At 44.4% G+C, this 17,381-nt stretch overlaps 1 protein-coding gene across 1 annotated transcript in view; it reads left to right on the plus strand.

Annotated features, from left to right (window-relative positions):
* The window catches only part of LOC126539762 (ATP-binding cassette sub-family C member 4-like), a 390,950-nt gene that overhangs the window by 214,310 nt on the left and 159,259 nt on the right, over positions 1–17,381 (plus strand). The window contains exon 15 of the mRNA XM_050186602.3: positions 11,481–11,753. Coding sequence (XP_050042559.1) covers positions 11,481–11,753 — 273 coding nt within the window. The remainder of the gene's footprint in view (positions 1–11,480; positions 11,754–17,381) is intronic.

Raw genomic sequence — 17,381 nt, forward strand, 5'->3', positions numbered from 1 at the left:
CGAACTCGCCGCAATTTCCTTCTTTCCTTCCCTCCTCTCTCTCCCTGTGATCTTTGTTTTCCCCTTTCCCATTCCCCCGGTGTAGGGTAGCCAACCGGACGTTATTCTGGTTAACCTCCTTGCCTTCTACTTTTCTCTTTCCTCCTCCTCCCAATATTACTCTGTTCATTTTGTTTTTATGCCAGTGCACAACACAGCAATCATGAATCCCAGAGGAGCCACCACGTGATGTAGCAGGTAGCTAACCGGCCATCTCTTCCTTTATTAGCGTTATTATAGTGCTCATTAAGTCGTTCCTTCATACTTCGGCGCGTTTGCTCCTCGTAGTGTTCACTGAAATGGCAGCCTTGCGGGGTGATGTCCGATGTATATCTGAGCGTGCTCAGATGCTTATGTTGAAACATACATTCATTCAACGTATATATGGTCAATCACATTAGGAGGAATGACGATGTACGTTAACCGATGTAGTATTGCGGCCTGTGCTGTATTATAGTTCTTTATTATATCATTTACGCTTCCGCCAGTCGCTTTGAAGCTTTAGGCGACGAAGGTGACTGTTCATTAAAACTTCTTTCTGGGCGAGTTGGTGCATACTTGACATAGAAATTGTAACAGCGCAAATACATGCAACCGCAAGGTACCAAGGACGAGACACAAGCGCTGACTGTCAACTAAATTTTATTGACGGAATACGGATACCTTATATAAGGGGAAAGGCAGAAGTGAAGGGGGGAGGCGGTGATACAATCGGGTAAAATGACATTGCGCATCGATTAAAGAAACGTGCCGGCAGGCAACGGAATCAGGCGCACGAAAACAAGAAAACTAAAAAAACTATAAAAAAGTAAAAAAAGTAGAAAAAAAGGCGATGGATACTAACATACAATCAAATCAGTAAGCGGTCGCTTCCAAAAACTGAAGCTCTGCAGCAAAAAGCGATACAGAGGAGGTGCTTACGCACTTGCTGCCATATTTCTGTATGTGAAACGCTTCCAAACTGACCCGAAATTTATGTAACTTAAAGACCGAAATTGAAGTAACTTAAAGGACAAATACGCACATTTGGTTGCGCACGTAATTGCATGCACAGGTTGCGAGCCTCGATTGGGAGAGACGAAGATTCTCGATAATAGTGCAGACGCGACGGCGCGGGTCAGTTTGGAAGCGTTTCACATACAGAAATATGGCAGCAAGTGCGTAAGCACCCCCTCTGTATCGCTTTTTGCTACAGAGCTTCAGTTTTTGGAAGCGGCCGCTTACTGATTTGATTGTATGTTAGTATCCATCGCCTTTTTTTCTACTTTTTACTTTTTGATAGCTTTTTCTAGTTTTCTTGTTTTCCTGCGCCTGATTCCGTTGTCTGCCGGCACGTTCGTTCATCGATGCGCAATGTCATTTTCCCCGATTGTCTCACTCCCTCCCCCCTTCACTTCTGCCTTTCCCCTTATATAAGGTATCCGTATTCCGTCAATAAAATTTAGTTGACAGCCAGCGCTTGTGTCTCGTCCTTGGTACCTTGTGGTTGCATGTGTTTGCGCTGTTACAATTTTTATGTCAAGAAGGTGAGTGCGAAGTACCAAGTAAAAAAATGGAAGGCGCTTAAGCTTTGCCGTTCAAGGGTCTCTTACCAAATCAGAAAGCAAGATTGGTTATACGCTGCTAATTGTTACGTGCCCTCTAGGGAACTTTCTACGACAAACATTTTTCAATTTGATTCGTTAATAGCCGAGATATAAATATTTTAGTGCCGTGAACGCATGATCTGAGGAGGTGAGCGCCACCACCAACATAATGTTCTCTCAACCAAAAGGCGTTTGGTTTGAAATTTAAGCTCTTTACGTGGTGCACAGTGCTGTAATATTTAGCAGGTACGATCGTTAGAGCGCATTGTATGCGCTGTGCTTGTCAACTCAAAATGGCCAGACCTGGTGAGGGGCCTTTAGGAGTGGAATGCGATAGCATTAAAAGGTCCCAGGAGTACTTCTCATGCAACCCGGCAACTGCAGCTTATGTAATCGTAATCTTTTCCTGGAAACCCTGGCGGCGAGCGCTATACACGAAGGCCAGCTTTCTGGTTCATTTTTTATGATGTTGCAAGGAAGCGAGCGGGCGGCGCCACTCCTACTAAGACAATCCTCAAACACCAGCTGAAAAAGAGATTTATGTTTGAGCTTTCGCTAACAGAATTATGTTTTCTCGTATATTCAAATTACAATCAGACGCTATCATGTCCGTACGTTGTTCGTAAGCCGTACTTTACGGATTTTCTGACGCATTTTACATTTGGAAATTCAATTACTTCAGTAATGCCTATGCGCCACGCGGAGGGCTTGTCGAAAAAAATATGTGTCGCATGTCGCAGAAAATCCTGCGTCATATTTTCTTTGACACGGATTGCGCCATGGGCCCTTAACGCTGTCGCGTTGAAACCATGAACTACCATTGCACGCTGTTAGAAACACAGGGTTTACCAAACCCTATGGAGGGCGTAACGGGGTTTCTGAGACCTTTCCTTGGCATACACACTAAAAGAAGCCTTCAGATCGTGGTTTGGCATGTAAAACCCCATAATCTAATTAATTTGAATTTAAAAGAAGCCTAGCGCCAGGCCGGTAGACCACATTTAGCGGTAGATTTCCAACGAACCGCTTCCCACAGTTCAGTCGGTCGCCAACGGTTGCGTTCATGTGTGAGGCACCTGATACACCATTATAGAGTAAAATGGTGCGTGTGCCACGAACTGGTTTCGCATCGGTGGTTTTTCCCGCATCTCTGAATTTACCTGGCTCCAGACACGAAGCAAGTAACGTGGTCCAAAAAATAAATAACTCACACCTGCGCGTTCGCCAAGTTGACGTGTTTCTTTGCATAGTGGGAAATTATGTCTTGCCTGGTGCCTAAAGTCGTAGTTATACCGCCTCCAACGTGCCAGTGCAGTAGTCGCACGCCACACCGTCTTTGACACCTGGAACCTGTCGAAGGCCTGCTGCCTACTTAATGCGCACTGTCCGGGCAGCGGCAAAGGAGCCGGGATGCTGGTCGGGACGTTGGGGAATTGCGACGGATTTGCCATTGTGAACGTCTGCTGCAAATGAGCTGCAGGGCTCCTACGGCCTCTCCGGTTGGTCCAGAACGCCGGGCACGTAAACGCTTGTTGCAGCGGTGTGCGGTGTCTGCCTGTACCTTGGTGTCTGTGTATTGGTGTCTTGTGTGTGGCATCGCACGTCCACTACATTACGTGGTGGCAAATCTAATCTGCGCGGTACCCTGGGCCGCACTGTTAGGCCGTTGCTGTATCCATGGCACGTGCACGTCTTCCAAATACGTCACTGGGCTTCAGCTACTGCGTTCGCCATCTACCTGACAAGAATCTCTATAAAACGGTCACCGCTTCCCGTTGCTCGACATTTAGGCAGCAGTGGTTGCGACTGTGTGCAAGTACTGATCCCTGTGTCGCTCCGTTCAGCTTCTTTCCCTTTTTGTGCACTTTTGTGCACTCGATTGTGTATTGCACTTTTGCCCGCTTCCACTGTTGCCTCTATTTCTGTTTTTTCGTTTTTGCAATACTAAACTTGAGCATGCCGATTTGTGCTGAACTAGCAAAGAAATAGCAGGCTCTTCGTGAGGACGTTGCTGAACTGAAAACTGGCCTAGTGGTGGTTAATTGGATCTGCGAATGGTGTGAAATACGACAATGAGGCACTGGCCAAAGAACACAGACGAAAATAAGAAACTTAGTAAACAAATGTGTGATCTCGAACAATATTCGCGACTCAATAATGTTGAGCTGAAGGGCATCGCCGAGTCAAAAGTAGAAGACCGCCTGGCCGTGGTCCAAACTATTGATCAGATGATTGGTTGCCGAATCGCCAATACAGATATAGACACTCCACACCGGGTGCCCGCGAAAAATGGAAGGTATATTACTGCGCGATTCTGCTTGCGAAACAAGAAGGCTGAATTCACTAAAAAAGGAAGAATGGCACGGCTCTCTACCGCAGGCATAGGCCCCAAACCTGTGTATGCGAACGATCACCTTATGCCAGAGCGAAAACGCCTTTTTGCGCCGGCACTTGCGCTTACAAGAGCACACCAGTGGAAGCACCTCTGGATCGATAATAGCACAATCAAAGCCCGCATGACCGAGGACAGCCGCGTTTTTCGAATTACATCTGTAGAAGACCTTGGTATCTTCCGCTAGATTAGCTGTCCTTTCTCAGTTTAAACAGTCCTTAAACCATCATGGCTATGTACACATGCCAATAAACGGCAGATTTGTTACACGAATAGTCATTATCGTTTCCGCAACTAAGCATCCGCAGGTTTAGAAAACACCATGATGGCGATCTGGTTGCGTTCTCTTCTTTACTCGATCATTTATTGTCTATCATATCTTTGTCTGAAACATGCTTAACTGGCAGTGAAGGGAACCTGTATGGATTACCAGGTTATCATTCTGAATATTGTAATAGCGCATTGTATCGTGATGATGGAAGTACCGTACTTGTAAACTTGTCCTTAGCATACACGCGTCGTCTTGATATCAGATTTGAGACTAATCCTTGTAGATGTGTTGGTCTTGAATTTACCCGCAGTGTTAAGCCAATTAACAGTCGTAACAGCAGCTTGGCATCCATTTATCGTTCACCTTTATCTTAGTATCCAGAATATTGCAGTCAATTGAGCAACGTCCTTAATAACTACGTAATAAAAAAGAAGAACATTGTTATATCTGGTGATATTACCATTATGGTCATGAATTCTGATAGTGCATCATGTTTAGAGTGCATGCACTGTTTACACAGCTTTGGCTTTTCTTCGGACATTTCAGCTCCAACTAGGAATGATTTACTGAAATTCAGTAGACTAATAGATCATATTACATTTCATTTATTTTCACCTTAAAGGCCCGGGGGCATTACATCAGGAAGGGCTATAATCCTTGCGACAATGTTAGAACAAATGTACAGAGCAGTAAAGAAACCACAATAAGCAAGAACAAGCCAGGATCAATTGTGCAAAATGGGTAACATTGTGTTGGAGTAAGGGTGGGTAGCAATGGTAAATAAGAAATGTGGTTATTTACCGTTTCAATGGAACGATTTACGGTCAGTGCATGAGACGATATCTTCTGGGAGACTGTTCCAATGCGTTATTGCGTCAGGCCCACTCTTATTTTTTATTATCTCCAATATTTCATAGGATAACATTGCAGGAGTGGTAGATTAGGGTATTACACACCATAAGCCTATTTATTTCACCTTAGGCTTTAAAAATATAGAGAGTAATATTACAGTGAGACAGCGGCGATTTAACTTCGTCGCATTTGTGCAGTTAATTCGTGCAGCGGACTGCACATCGGTGATTAAGCAGGATTGCGCTGAAAAAGCTTTTGCGTCGTTCCCGGAAACAATAGCTACGCGCACAGAAAACTGCACCACTCACGCTACTGTAACGAAGATGCTTTCTTCCGCCCAGAAATCCATGATTTATTAACTCACTGTTAGACTCCATTGATAGAAAGAATAACCTTCATAAGAAATTAAAGTCTTAGTCTTTTAGCGTTATATTAAAATTCCGATTTCAGAAATATTCCTCAACGTTATCTTCTTTATTAAAGCGTGCTAAGCGCAATTATGGATCATCATGATCATCAGCCTGCTTTATGTCCACTGCAGGACGAAGGCCTCTCCCTGCGATCTCCAATCACCCCTGTCCTGCGCAAACCAATTCCAACTAGCGCCCGCGAGTTTCCTTATTTTGTCGCACCACCTGGTCTTCTGCCGTCCTCGACTGCGTTCCCCTTCTTATAGTAAAAAACACAAGCAACATGACGCGCTGCTGGAAAATTATGAAATAGTTTGTGAACAAAAATGATTGTTCAGAGACCACAATTAAAATGAAGCAAGGCGACGAAATGTGCACTAAAACCCTTATAATAGCGACACAGACATTCAGTGAGCATTTTTGCGCATCTGCGGTCACGCAGCAGCCGGCGGGTCCCTTGCATGACGTACCTCGGTGTAGCCATTTCTTTTATCTGTATTCGACGACTGCAGTTGAAATTTAACAGGTCATCACATCATTAAAGACTAGAAGCGCTGCCTTAGACCACATTGGCCATTGTAAAGTAAAACTAATTTCACATGAAATATCGCCAGTTTTGGCACCAACCATTAACAAACTGTTCTCTGCAGGGGTGTCTCCGAGTTGTCTTAAAACTCGTAGAATAGTTCCTGCATTCAAGAAAGGTGATCAGACTTCAGTAGGGTATTACAGGCAAATTTACATCCTTCCTTTTTTTTGGTGAAGGGATTGAAAAGCCATTCCACGCTAGATTAATGCGCTAATTAAAGAAATTTAACCTTCTGCCTCCACAGCAATACGGATTTCGACAAGGATATTCAACAGAACTTGCACTTATTACTTTAACAGAAAAAATCAAGCAAGCTATTGACATAGGTCTAATTGGTGGGTTCTGTATTCATCAGTCTGTCGAAGGCGTTCGACACGACACACCATCGCATACTACTTGTCAAACTCGAATCATTCGGCATATCTGGTCTTCCACTAAACTTTATTGTAGGCTACTTAAGTAACCGGCCTCAAATGGTACAGGTTAACGGCCATCTCTCACCGTCGAAGCTAATTAACGTAGGAGCTGCATAGAGATTATTTTGAGGCCCACTTTTATTTTGGGCGTTTATTAATGACCTACCCACTATTCTTGCTAAGACCAAGAGCATACTTTACGCTGACAACACGACCAACTTTACATCCAGTAAATCAATTTCCACACTGCAGTCTAATCTGAACACCGACCTAAAAAATTTTACTTTATGGCGCCATTGTAATCATCTGCACATATATTTCACTAACATCACATTTGTGGTGTTCCATTCCCGGCGAAATTCAATCGACGTCCCAGCTTGTGTTCGCATTAGTGATTACGTCATACAGTATTCGAACGAAGCGCGGTTCCTCGGCGTCATCTTAAATACTGAACTAAAATTTCATGGACACGCCCGATCACTTGTGAAAATGATTGCAGTTCGCATCCACATTATCGTCAAGAAAGGAACTTATTTTCCGCCTCACATCGTAAGATCTTTGTATGTTGCTTATATTCATAGCCATCTTTTGTAGTGTGTATCGTCATGGGCCAATACGTATTCTACGCATCCTGAACGTCTGCAGTGGCATCAGAACCAAGCTATGAAACTAATGATTTTCAGCCCATTTGATTTTGTCTTCAGGTCACTGTTTCCTAAACTTAACATTCTCCCGTTACAACAATTATTCCGTCAGAAACTATCCATAATTGCATATAGGCTTATCACACACGACAGCTTCATTGAATGTATTGATCCCTAACACATTACTAACAAGAACTGTGCCCGGTTTTGCCTCCGCAACAGTCTTCTTTTACGTGCCGTAAGGACGAATTACTGCAAGTTAAGAGCCCTCTTCTCTGGCATAGCAATATCAAAATAAAATGATCAAACCTTTCAAAATAACATGATCACACAACGTTCTTACATGCTCTGCGCGCACCAAGAAATATTTCATTCAGAAATTAACCGACTGATCTTAATTTCTCAATTAACTATCAATATGTACGTCATTTTGCTGCATACCTTTTGTTCTTGTATAAGTAAATATTGTTATTGATAATGAAACGACTTTGGTCTCTCATGTCGGGTTGATTATTCTTGTTAATATTCGTTGTTATTCTGCTTCTTCACAAGCTTTCGATTATTTTTCATGTTTTCTTCAATAATTAGCATTACTATTATGTATCCGACTTCCCTTCATAGAGAATTAACTTACCTAATTAATATTACTATTGTTCAGGTGGCCGTACTTCCTTTGCTGTTTTTGTATAACGCTGTTTATGGAATCACAGGAGGTCCCCCAGCAGTTTCTTTTTTTCCAAACTATGGGACCTCCTGCTGTAGTAGTATTAACATGTAACTCCAACATGACTGTTTCAATAAACTTGACTTCACTTGCACCAGAGAGGCCGTAGAATGCGGTTTTTAACGACGCCGTTGCAGAATTTGGCAACGTGGTACAACATGCCTAGAGTATGCATAACAATAGCCCCGGACATTCTGTGGACAGAAGGGCGCTTTGAAGCATGCTTTGACACCTGAGTGCTTCGTTTATTGCAAGTTAGGCGTTTTGATCATTATTCACGAAGAAAATGAAATGTCAGCCGACGTGTTTGTGCGATGTGTGCTTCGGGGTGGCGTTGCGTCTGTCTGCCGACAGAAGCCACAGCAGAGGCCGAAGCTTATACATTGTCCAATGCGCTGGAACACTGAGTTAACAAATAATAAAAACAGGTAGTTAATAGCCTTTGCGCAAGCCCACCCGCGTACTGACGCGGACGTCAGTGATTTGCAATGTCAGATCACCCTTACCGGTTTCCGTGTTTTAATTATTTGCTCTTCTCAACTCACCACACTTGTCGCGCTTGAAGTGCGTACTTAACAGGTTATATTAAAAAATAATATAGTTATTCATTTGTTTCTGGATCGGAAAACTAAGGCCTTGTAGGTAACAGCGTAGCTGGCAGATGTCTAATAAAGGGGAAAAAGCAAGACAACATTCTTGTGTGAGCCCGTTTTTAAACAGCTCAGTCAGTCAGCACTGGTATGTGACTGATGCAAATGCTTATTGTATGCTTGCGCCTTGTACACCCATTCATCGCCATGTCCTTCCAGAATATTTCTAACCACGCGTAAATTGCACAATCCTGAACATCCGCTATAGCCCAACGTCTGGCACATGGGCACAACAATTAATATTTATGTTCTTTCTTAAATATCGGCGGAAAGCACAAATGAGAGATCAGTTTTCAGTTTATTTCTTTAATAAGTAGATATGCATGCTTACACAATAATACAGAAGGAGGTCCCAGACCATGTGGCTGAAAGGGGACCACCTGTCAGATAATGTATACATTAGAGCAAATACACAGCATAAAACAGCAATACAGCAGTTACTAAGTGGAAAAGCATACAAAGTAAATGTAGCACAAACTGCAAAATAATTAAAGTTAACAGCTAGTCGTATAATTAAAACCCTAGTTTAAGGCATTCGCAACATAACAAACGAAAGATATTTATAAAGGCTAAAAATGAGAACAAAAAACTAATTAAACTGAAAAAACGGAAAGGAAATGTGTAGGAGTGAAGTGAGTAGATTAGATATGTGGATTATTTTGGCTGTCTAGTAGAAAAAATCAATAACTTAATCAATTTTTTTTTATTTTCAAAGCACGCTCACTAGTTAATGAGGCCTAGATTGATCATGCTCGCGTACTCCAATGTCTTCAGAAGTCTTCAGAATATAAAGTAGGCCTTGCCTGGTGTCTGGTGCAGTGATAGGCCTTTAAATAATTTAATTAAAGCATAGGTGGCGCACGTTGTCAGAGATTGCAGGAATCATGCACCAAAGAGCGAGGATTGCTCGCACCTTATGTCTGTGCTGCAAGTGCGGCAAGGTTGGCATATTGCGACGGGTGACTTTAACGTACACCATCCCTTTGGGGTAGCACTGTGATGGATTCTCGTGCCAAAAGCTTTGTCGACTTTATTTGTAGTGAAGGACTAAATATATTCGATGAAAAATCTTTTACATTTACTCCGGGTAGGTCCTACAGCAGTTGTCTTGTCCTAACGCTTGCATCAAGGAGACTTCTGTCCTAAGCAAGCTGGTATCTGGAGACTGATGGTAGGGACCACCTCCCAACTTACTTTCAGTTTAGCTGGTTTCGCCGCACAGCCTCGCGTTGCATCCGTCGCACAGACTAGTCTTTATTTATTTAAGACTTCTGTCGATACCCGTTGTCAGAGCATGACACCTCCCTCCGAAATACAGGTCATTATTGCATCTACCCTGCGGAACAAAACCAGACAAGACAGACCGAAGCACAGGTCACTGGTCGACACACAATATAGGGCGCTTCATGCAATGCGTCGCCGCATAGAACGACAATAAGGAAGAACAAAGTCACCGTCAGATCTTTCGAACAGTCGCCGAGCTCAATGACATGTTCTGCGACATCTCGGCAAATTTGACAGACCGCGTTGGAGGACATTCTGTGGATCTCTAGACCGAAGACAACCTCTGTCTAAGATCTGGTGGGTCGTACGAAGTCTCCCGACAATTCCACAATGAAAACATCCATTCCGTGCCGTTGCTCTGCATCCACGCCGGACCGAACTGGAGTCAGCAGAGGACTACTGCAAACTTATTCAGGACAAGTATAGTGCAGTGACTTCATGTCTTGTCATTATAGCACCGCCGTCACCTGATGAGTGACTCGAAGTGCATTCTACGATGCAAGAGCTTGACGCGGCAGTTTCTGTTTGCCGACGCTCATCGGCACCAGGAGCTGACGAAATCACGTATGCTGCACTCTGCCATCGTGACACAAAAGCCCGAAGTATCGTTTTAGCTTCTTATAACACTACGTGATAGTCAGGAAGTCACCCAGACAGTTAGGAATGCAGTCGCATAATAGCGTTGCTGAAACCGGGAAAGTGCCCTAACGACATTCTTTTCTACAGACCTATCGCCACAGCCAATTGTGTCAGTAAAGTAATGGAAAAATTGTCTTCTCAAGGATGAAATGTTCCTAGAGAGGAATGATTGCTTTCCTGATTTTATGAATGTATTCATAAGAGGCTGTTCTTCCATTGATTGTGTTCCTAACTTGGTCATCACTGTTGGAGAGGAAAGGAGTCGTCGCCAGTTGGAGCTGCTTTTCGTGATATTAAGGGTGCATACGACAATGTACTTCATTATGCCATTCTTCATGAACCGGGTGTTTTCGACTTCGGTGGCTGGCTATATGCATGTATTGTTACTTATATCAATGGCCTCATCGTGTATATGTGCACAAGTGATGGCGACACCGGCCATTACAATACCAACCGAGGTGGTCCACAAGGGTGAGTTCTCAGTCCAACTCTCTTCATTGTTAGATTGATTGGCCGTGCATCTGAACTTGTGAAACCGGTGAAATTAACATATGCGGACGACATATGCATATGCGCATCTGTAGCCACCCGCCCGTCGCCAAATGCGTGCTGGGTTTCAACATGCAGTGACAATCATCATCATTCATCAGCCCTTTTCCCCAGTGTTGAGCAGCAGGCAGGAGCAAGGCCGACATCTCTGCGTTTCTGTAAATAAATTTTCCACTCTCTCTTTTGCTCCCAGCAATGGCTGCCGTGTCACTATTGAGGTTACAAACAAACACGCATGACTTGCGGGTGAAGCCTACCGTTTTTGTCTGATGCCAAAGGAAAAATCCAAAGCCCGTCCATCCTTGCCACTTTTGCTAAGTAGCGCCTATCTTTGATGCGCGCTTCTGCTCCTTTATTCGTCGTATACACCCGTCGCACTTCTGCAATTTCAGCTTGTGTCGGGGACAACACGGTGAACATGATTTTATTGCGCAGGGCAAGATGCTCGGTTTCGGCAATTACCGGCAGCTGCAGAGCGCTGGCATCGATTTCGGCTCGCTGCTCGAGGAGAAAGCAACCGACGGTGTGCTGGAGTCTCGCCGGAGCTCGCACGGCGTCGACCCATTCGATGGCAGCCCCCTGACCGAGGAGGTGTACAGCGCGCCCGTGGGCAGCGAGACGCTGGACGCCGCCTCGCCTGGCGCCTTCTACGAATCCAACTTATCTCTGGCCGGCTCGTACGACGATGCTCGCTCCGACATTTACCAGGTAAGGAACGAACGAAGAATGTTGGAAACATACTAGCGCTCTGAGCTCCGCGAGTCCTGTGCTTAACCAGACTACTTAATATGACGCCACAACAATACCTGTTTGAAAATTAGCAGTTTCTCCCGAAGGACGAAGCAGCGTGAGCAAGGTTTAGCGTTGCCTTTGGGCTGATCAGATGGAGTTCTACGGGGGCGGGACACGCGACAGAAGGCTGCTGGGCCCAGGCGTCCCGCAACGTTGGCGTGACAAGGAGCCGCACCTCGGTGGTGCGTTGGCCGAAACACCAGTCGGCGTCGATCGGAATGCGAGCTCTCCGTTCCGCTCGCACCAGTGCTCAGCAGGAATCCTACAGTGTGGGCGCGTAGTATGCGGGCGCACAACGCTCATGTCGGCAGCAGAAGGCACAACTCCGTCCTGGCTCCGCCGCTCAAGTGATTGAGCAGAGGTTTTATGGCGCGTCTACTGCGCTCCGTCGTTTTTCCGGCGAAACTAACTTCATGTCTCCGAAGGGACTACAATCCTCCATGCGCGATCGGCACATGTGCTGCCTATAGCGCGACATCACGACAACGGTGATGGCGCAAGCACGACTCGAGTGTCCGTATAATGGTTATCGAAAAAAAAAATAACGCAGGGCAGTAAGAAGTAAGCTCAGCCTCTGTACCTCTAAAGGATCCAGTGTATCGCTATATCAAGCCAAGTCAAATAACACATTGCAAAACACATAAACAAAACAATATGAATAAAGAACAAATAACACATTGCAAGACTGCTACACGCGTTCGCAGTGCTCACAGGTTATTCTTGGCCTCGGCAGGACGCGCGACCAATGTGCCTTAGTTGCGGTGTCCGTAATGTCACATAACTAATCATTCGATAAGCCTACAGCAGTTGAATAGCACATGCTCGTGCGATATCGGGAATATCATCATGCAGTAATGTCACTGATCCCGACAAGTTTGACCCGCAATATCCAACCGAGTCTTTACAGGCAGTTGGCAACCATGTATGCAGAACAATGCTCGAATAAACGTTTCAAAAGCCTTTGATAAGGTTTGCCATAGACTTACTTTACAAACTGCACCAACTAAACCTGGATAATAACGTCTCACATTCGATTGCATGTTACCTCACTAAGAGATGATAACTTGTTGCTGCAAACGGCCATACTCTATCTTTTTGCAAAGTTCATTCTGGCGTTCCGCAAGGTTCTCTCTTAGGCCCAATGTTATTTCTCATTTATATTAATGACCTCTCATCAGTTATATCATCTAACATTCATCTCTTTGCCAATGACCGTGTTATTTTTCGAGAAATTACGAACGATGACGACATTAAGGTATTGTAATCTGACCTTCACGCTATGTTTAACTGCAGCGCAAAAGGGTTAATGGGCCTAAATATTAAAAAGTGCAAAGCCATGCGTGTATCTAGAACTTCCACTCGCTCACCTATTTATTATCTGAATAACTTTCCTGTGGATTCTGTTAATTATTACAAGTACGTAGGAGTTCACATCACGACTAATCTACCTTTGTCACTATATATTGAGTGCATTATTAACAATGCTAACCGCATGCTTGGCTATTTACGTCGTAACTTTTCTACTGCTCCATGTGGCTTAAAGTTACAGCTTCATAAAACACTAATATCACCTAAATTGAAATATGCTACAGCCGTGTGGGACCCTAGCTATGACAATCTATTAACTTTCATTGAACTTGTCCAGGATAACTCCCTTCGTTTTATATTGTCTAATTATAACAGAACTTCTAGCGTCTCCACCATGAAAACTTCCCTCGCGCTTCCTTCTTTATCATGTGTCAGAAAATTGTGTCGTTTAACACAATTTCACAAGATGTATCACCATTTTTTTCCTACATGACCAACTACTCCTTCGCCCACCGTACATATCCCGCCGCATCTGTCATCATCATAAAGTAGGTGGTCTATTATGCAACACAAAGACCTTCTTGGACTCATTTTTCCCTTGTACGCCAAATGAGTGGAACAAATTTCCCGTTGATGCTGTTACTCTTCATGACAATCACATGTTCCATGGTGCATTAGCTGACATTATAAAATTGCGAGCTTCATTGGTACGAACTGTACTGACTGTCTTTTTTTAAATTTTCACTCAATTAATTTCGTTCCATTACTTCTGTGTACATTGTATAATTACGAGCTTCATTTATTTATGAATTAACTGTACTGACTGCTTTTTGTTGAACTATTTTTAGTATAACAACCCACTCCCCTCTGTAATGCCAATTGACCCTGATGGTAAAATAAATAAATAAAAATAGAAGCACCTGTTTTAATCATGTCCGTCTAAGCCAGGCGATCTTTACCCTTCAAGGCACGATGAAAGGGTTCGTCTATTCATGCGCTCAACAGGCTGCCATTAATTTTTATCCGTTATTACACAGTCACCACGCGATCAACTCCAGTAGACCGACTTGTCAGTGACTTATTCCACAGCGATCATATTAAAATGTGGCAGAAATTCTAACCAGGGTTCTGCAATACGTTTCATGCCGTGACGATACTCCAACGTGATGCTATGGGAGAGCTTAATATAGAGCCCACAGTGGACAGAACGCGGCGCTGACGTAAGTAGTAAGATCAAGGCCAACCGAGAAGTAGAACGAGAAGACCACGGGGACGTTTTGTGCGTGACGGGGTAAATTTCAGGGATAGTGTACCAGCTCCGATTGGACGTTGGTTGCAGAGATTAACATAAAGAATTGATTGATTGCATTAGAAGCGATAATAATGAGTTCACGAAATCGGGCCAGATGGTAATAGTTGGAGATATGAATGCGCCTATGGAGAATTTAGACAAATATACTGATTACAATAGTTCTCTAGTGCTTTATCTGTGTGATGAAAAGAACCTTGGAGTAAGTAACGGGGCAAATAAGTATGAGGGACAGGTAAGAAGGCAATGCGGAAACAGGCATCGACTACGGCTTTGTCTCAGAAATGGTCTAGGAACAGCTACACCAAATGGTCCAGGGAAAACACGGGAAAGGCGGGAAATCGAAATTCATGACCATGAGCAAAACGAGAACAAGGTGAAAGCAGGAGCCAACGTTTAGACAAGTAAACGTGACCTTTTCAAGGTGACATATAACTATGGCTCTTCTAGTCCTTGGCTCGCCCACTCGCCTTACCCCTTCTCCCCTTCAGAAGAACCGTGCCTATCTATACTGTGCCGAAGAGAACATATGTCGCCTTAAAGGAAACAAGTACACTTTTCGAAACATTGGCTCCTGCTTTTACCTTGTCCTCATTTCGCTCATAGACCAAATCATGACAGATGAAGTTGGAAAAGATAGCATGTGTAGCGATCAGAAACGGTTAACCTTAACATTTCTGATGCAATGCAATGCTAATGCAAAAGACGAACCAATTGCATCACAATTTCGAAAAATGATTGAAAAGCAAGCAACAGAGATCACAAAAAAACATAGAGAAGAAACTGGAGGCATATCCTACAACAGTCTGGGAATACAAGAAGCTGGTATACGTTACGTAGCAGGAGATAAAACAGACACAGCAAAAAATGTATTGAAAAGAGGAAACGACGTAAGTGGTGGAACAACGATTTAAAGCAAGCTATAGAAGAGCGGAAACAGGTTTCTAAGGATGCTGAAGAAGGCAAAAAGTTGGGCATACATAAAGAGGTGCTCTTTAGATGGACCAAATACCGAGGAATGAAAAGGGCGAGGAGTGAGTTCGTGCAAAAGATAATTGAATGCACAGGTGGACGTTGCGTGCATAAGATTCGGAAAAGAGACAAGAAGACAAGGAGTCTGCAACCATGTAAGAGCACTCGGAACTCCAACTGAAAAATTGGCAGTGGCTTAGCTCGGCTATGCCATGGCTAACCATGATATGCCTTAGCATAGCGAAAGCTAAGGCATATCATGGTTAGCCTTGGTTAATCTTGATTGCCAGTCCAGGTTAGTCTGGTTGTCCAGCTATGTTGCGGTGTTTAGCCAGTCGTTCGGCGCTCTGTTCGTCTGCTTCCTGGGCGATTCGTTTCCTCTTCATCTCGTTCCGATAGCGATTCCAGGCCTCCTCCTGCTTCTCAGAATTGTCGCCGTCCATACTGCCGCCTCAACTTTGGTTGCGGCGCATGCGAGCTCTCCTTTTCAATCCTCTGACATGTTATCAGGCATGCGACGCAGCTGGCGAAGCAAGCGGAGGCGAACGCAACGACGAGGAAAGCAGTGTGACAAGGAATGCGGTGTGACGTCATGTGCCTCCTCGGAGCACGGCCACGGGAAATCGTAAGTTCGCGGCCAGTAAAACTTTCGCTTTAAAATTTCCAGACCGCTATAAGGGACGAAGATGGTAACATCTTCGAAGGAGACGATGCTCTGCGGTATGTCCGAGACGTTGTTACGGATAACTTTGGCACAAATGAAGGCGTAGTTCTGACTCGGACAGATCCAGCAACGATAAGCGTGAGAGATCCAAATTTAGAATAGAATTTTTTTACTAGAAATCAGAAGGAAATACCCACAATAGCACGGCTGCAGGACCCGATGAAATTCTAATACAGCTAATCAGGATCCTCAGACCAAAGAGCAAGGCACCGCCGACTAATGCCATTGAACCAGTGACTGAAACGAAGAAAATTGCGGTTGGATGGCATGAAGCAAGATGAGCCTCATGTGCATAGGCAAAGTTCATAAAGACGGGCTCGTACGGGCTAGTTACAGTAACGTTGGTGATATATAGAATGGCAATGGAAACCATAAAATTAAAGCTCTACAAGTAGGTACAGAAACATGACGTACTGGGTGAACTACAGAATGAGTTCAAACCAGCGAGGCTCTTAGAGAATATTGTGCTTGTTGTAACTCAGTGCACCAATGTTTCAGCAGCTCAGAATAAACCTTTATGAATACTGCAGTGGTAGCTATGACAGGTGATGAAAAAATCTGCACCGCATGCCTGGCGCCCATCTTTTCCGTGTTTTCTTGCGTGCACTCACTTTGATCCACTGTTGACGCAGCTCGAGAGCAGGGATTTTGTAGAACGAAACACCTGGGTGTTTCTTTCTCGCACATCAAGTGCACATAGGTACACAGCAGTACCGCATCATGAAAACACTTCATCAGAAACACCAAGATCGACAAGTAGATGCTTCTCGTACACAGCAACCATTGCAAAACAAAAAGTGCGAGGCCTTGGCTTAGCGAACCACGTTGCTAAACACGTACTCGGATGGTCGGAACGGCCGCAAGCGCAGTGTAGACCGGCGAAATCAAGGGAATGGGAGAGGGCGACAGGAGAGGGCTTGCAGGGTCAGCTACCTCCTTTCTGACGGGCATCTAAACAATAAAGCAGGCGCTGTCGGGTGACATTTTTACAATTGATAATAGGTACAGCGGCGCGTGGCGTTTCTCGAGGCGCTCGACGTGTCTGCGGAGGCGCAAATAAAAGCTGCTGCTAGAGAGAAAATCTGGGGGCCTTTGCTCCTTGAATAGAGAGCTTTAGGTAAGGGAACGCCAGCCGCTAGCGTCCCCGAACTTAAAACTCTCTAACATCTGGCCCGGCCTAGGCACTATGGTGGAGAAGCTTCTTAGTGCGTGTTGTATGCGTTTGTCCCTA

The sequence above is a fragment of the Dermacentor andersoni genome, chromosome 2 (assembly GCF_023375885.2).
Source record: "Dermacentor andersoni chromosome 2, qqDerAnde1_hic_scaffold, whole genome shotgun sequence".
Taxonomy (NCBI): domain Eukaryota; kingdom Metazoa; phylum Arthropoda; class Arachnida; order Ixodida; family Ixodidae; genus Dermacentor; species Dermacentor andersoni.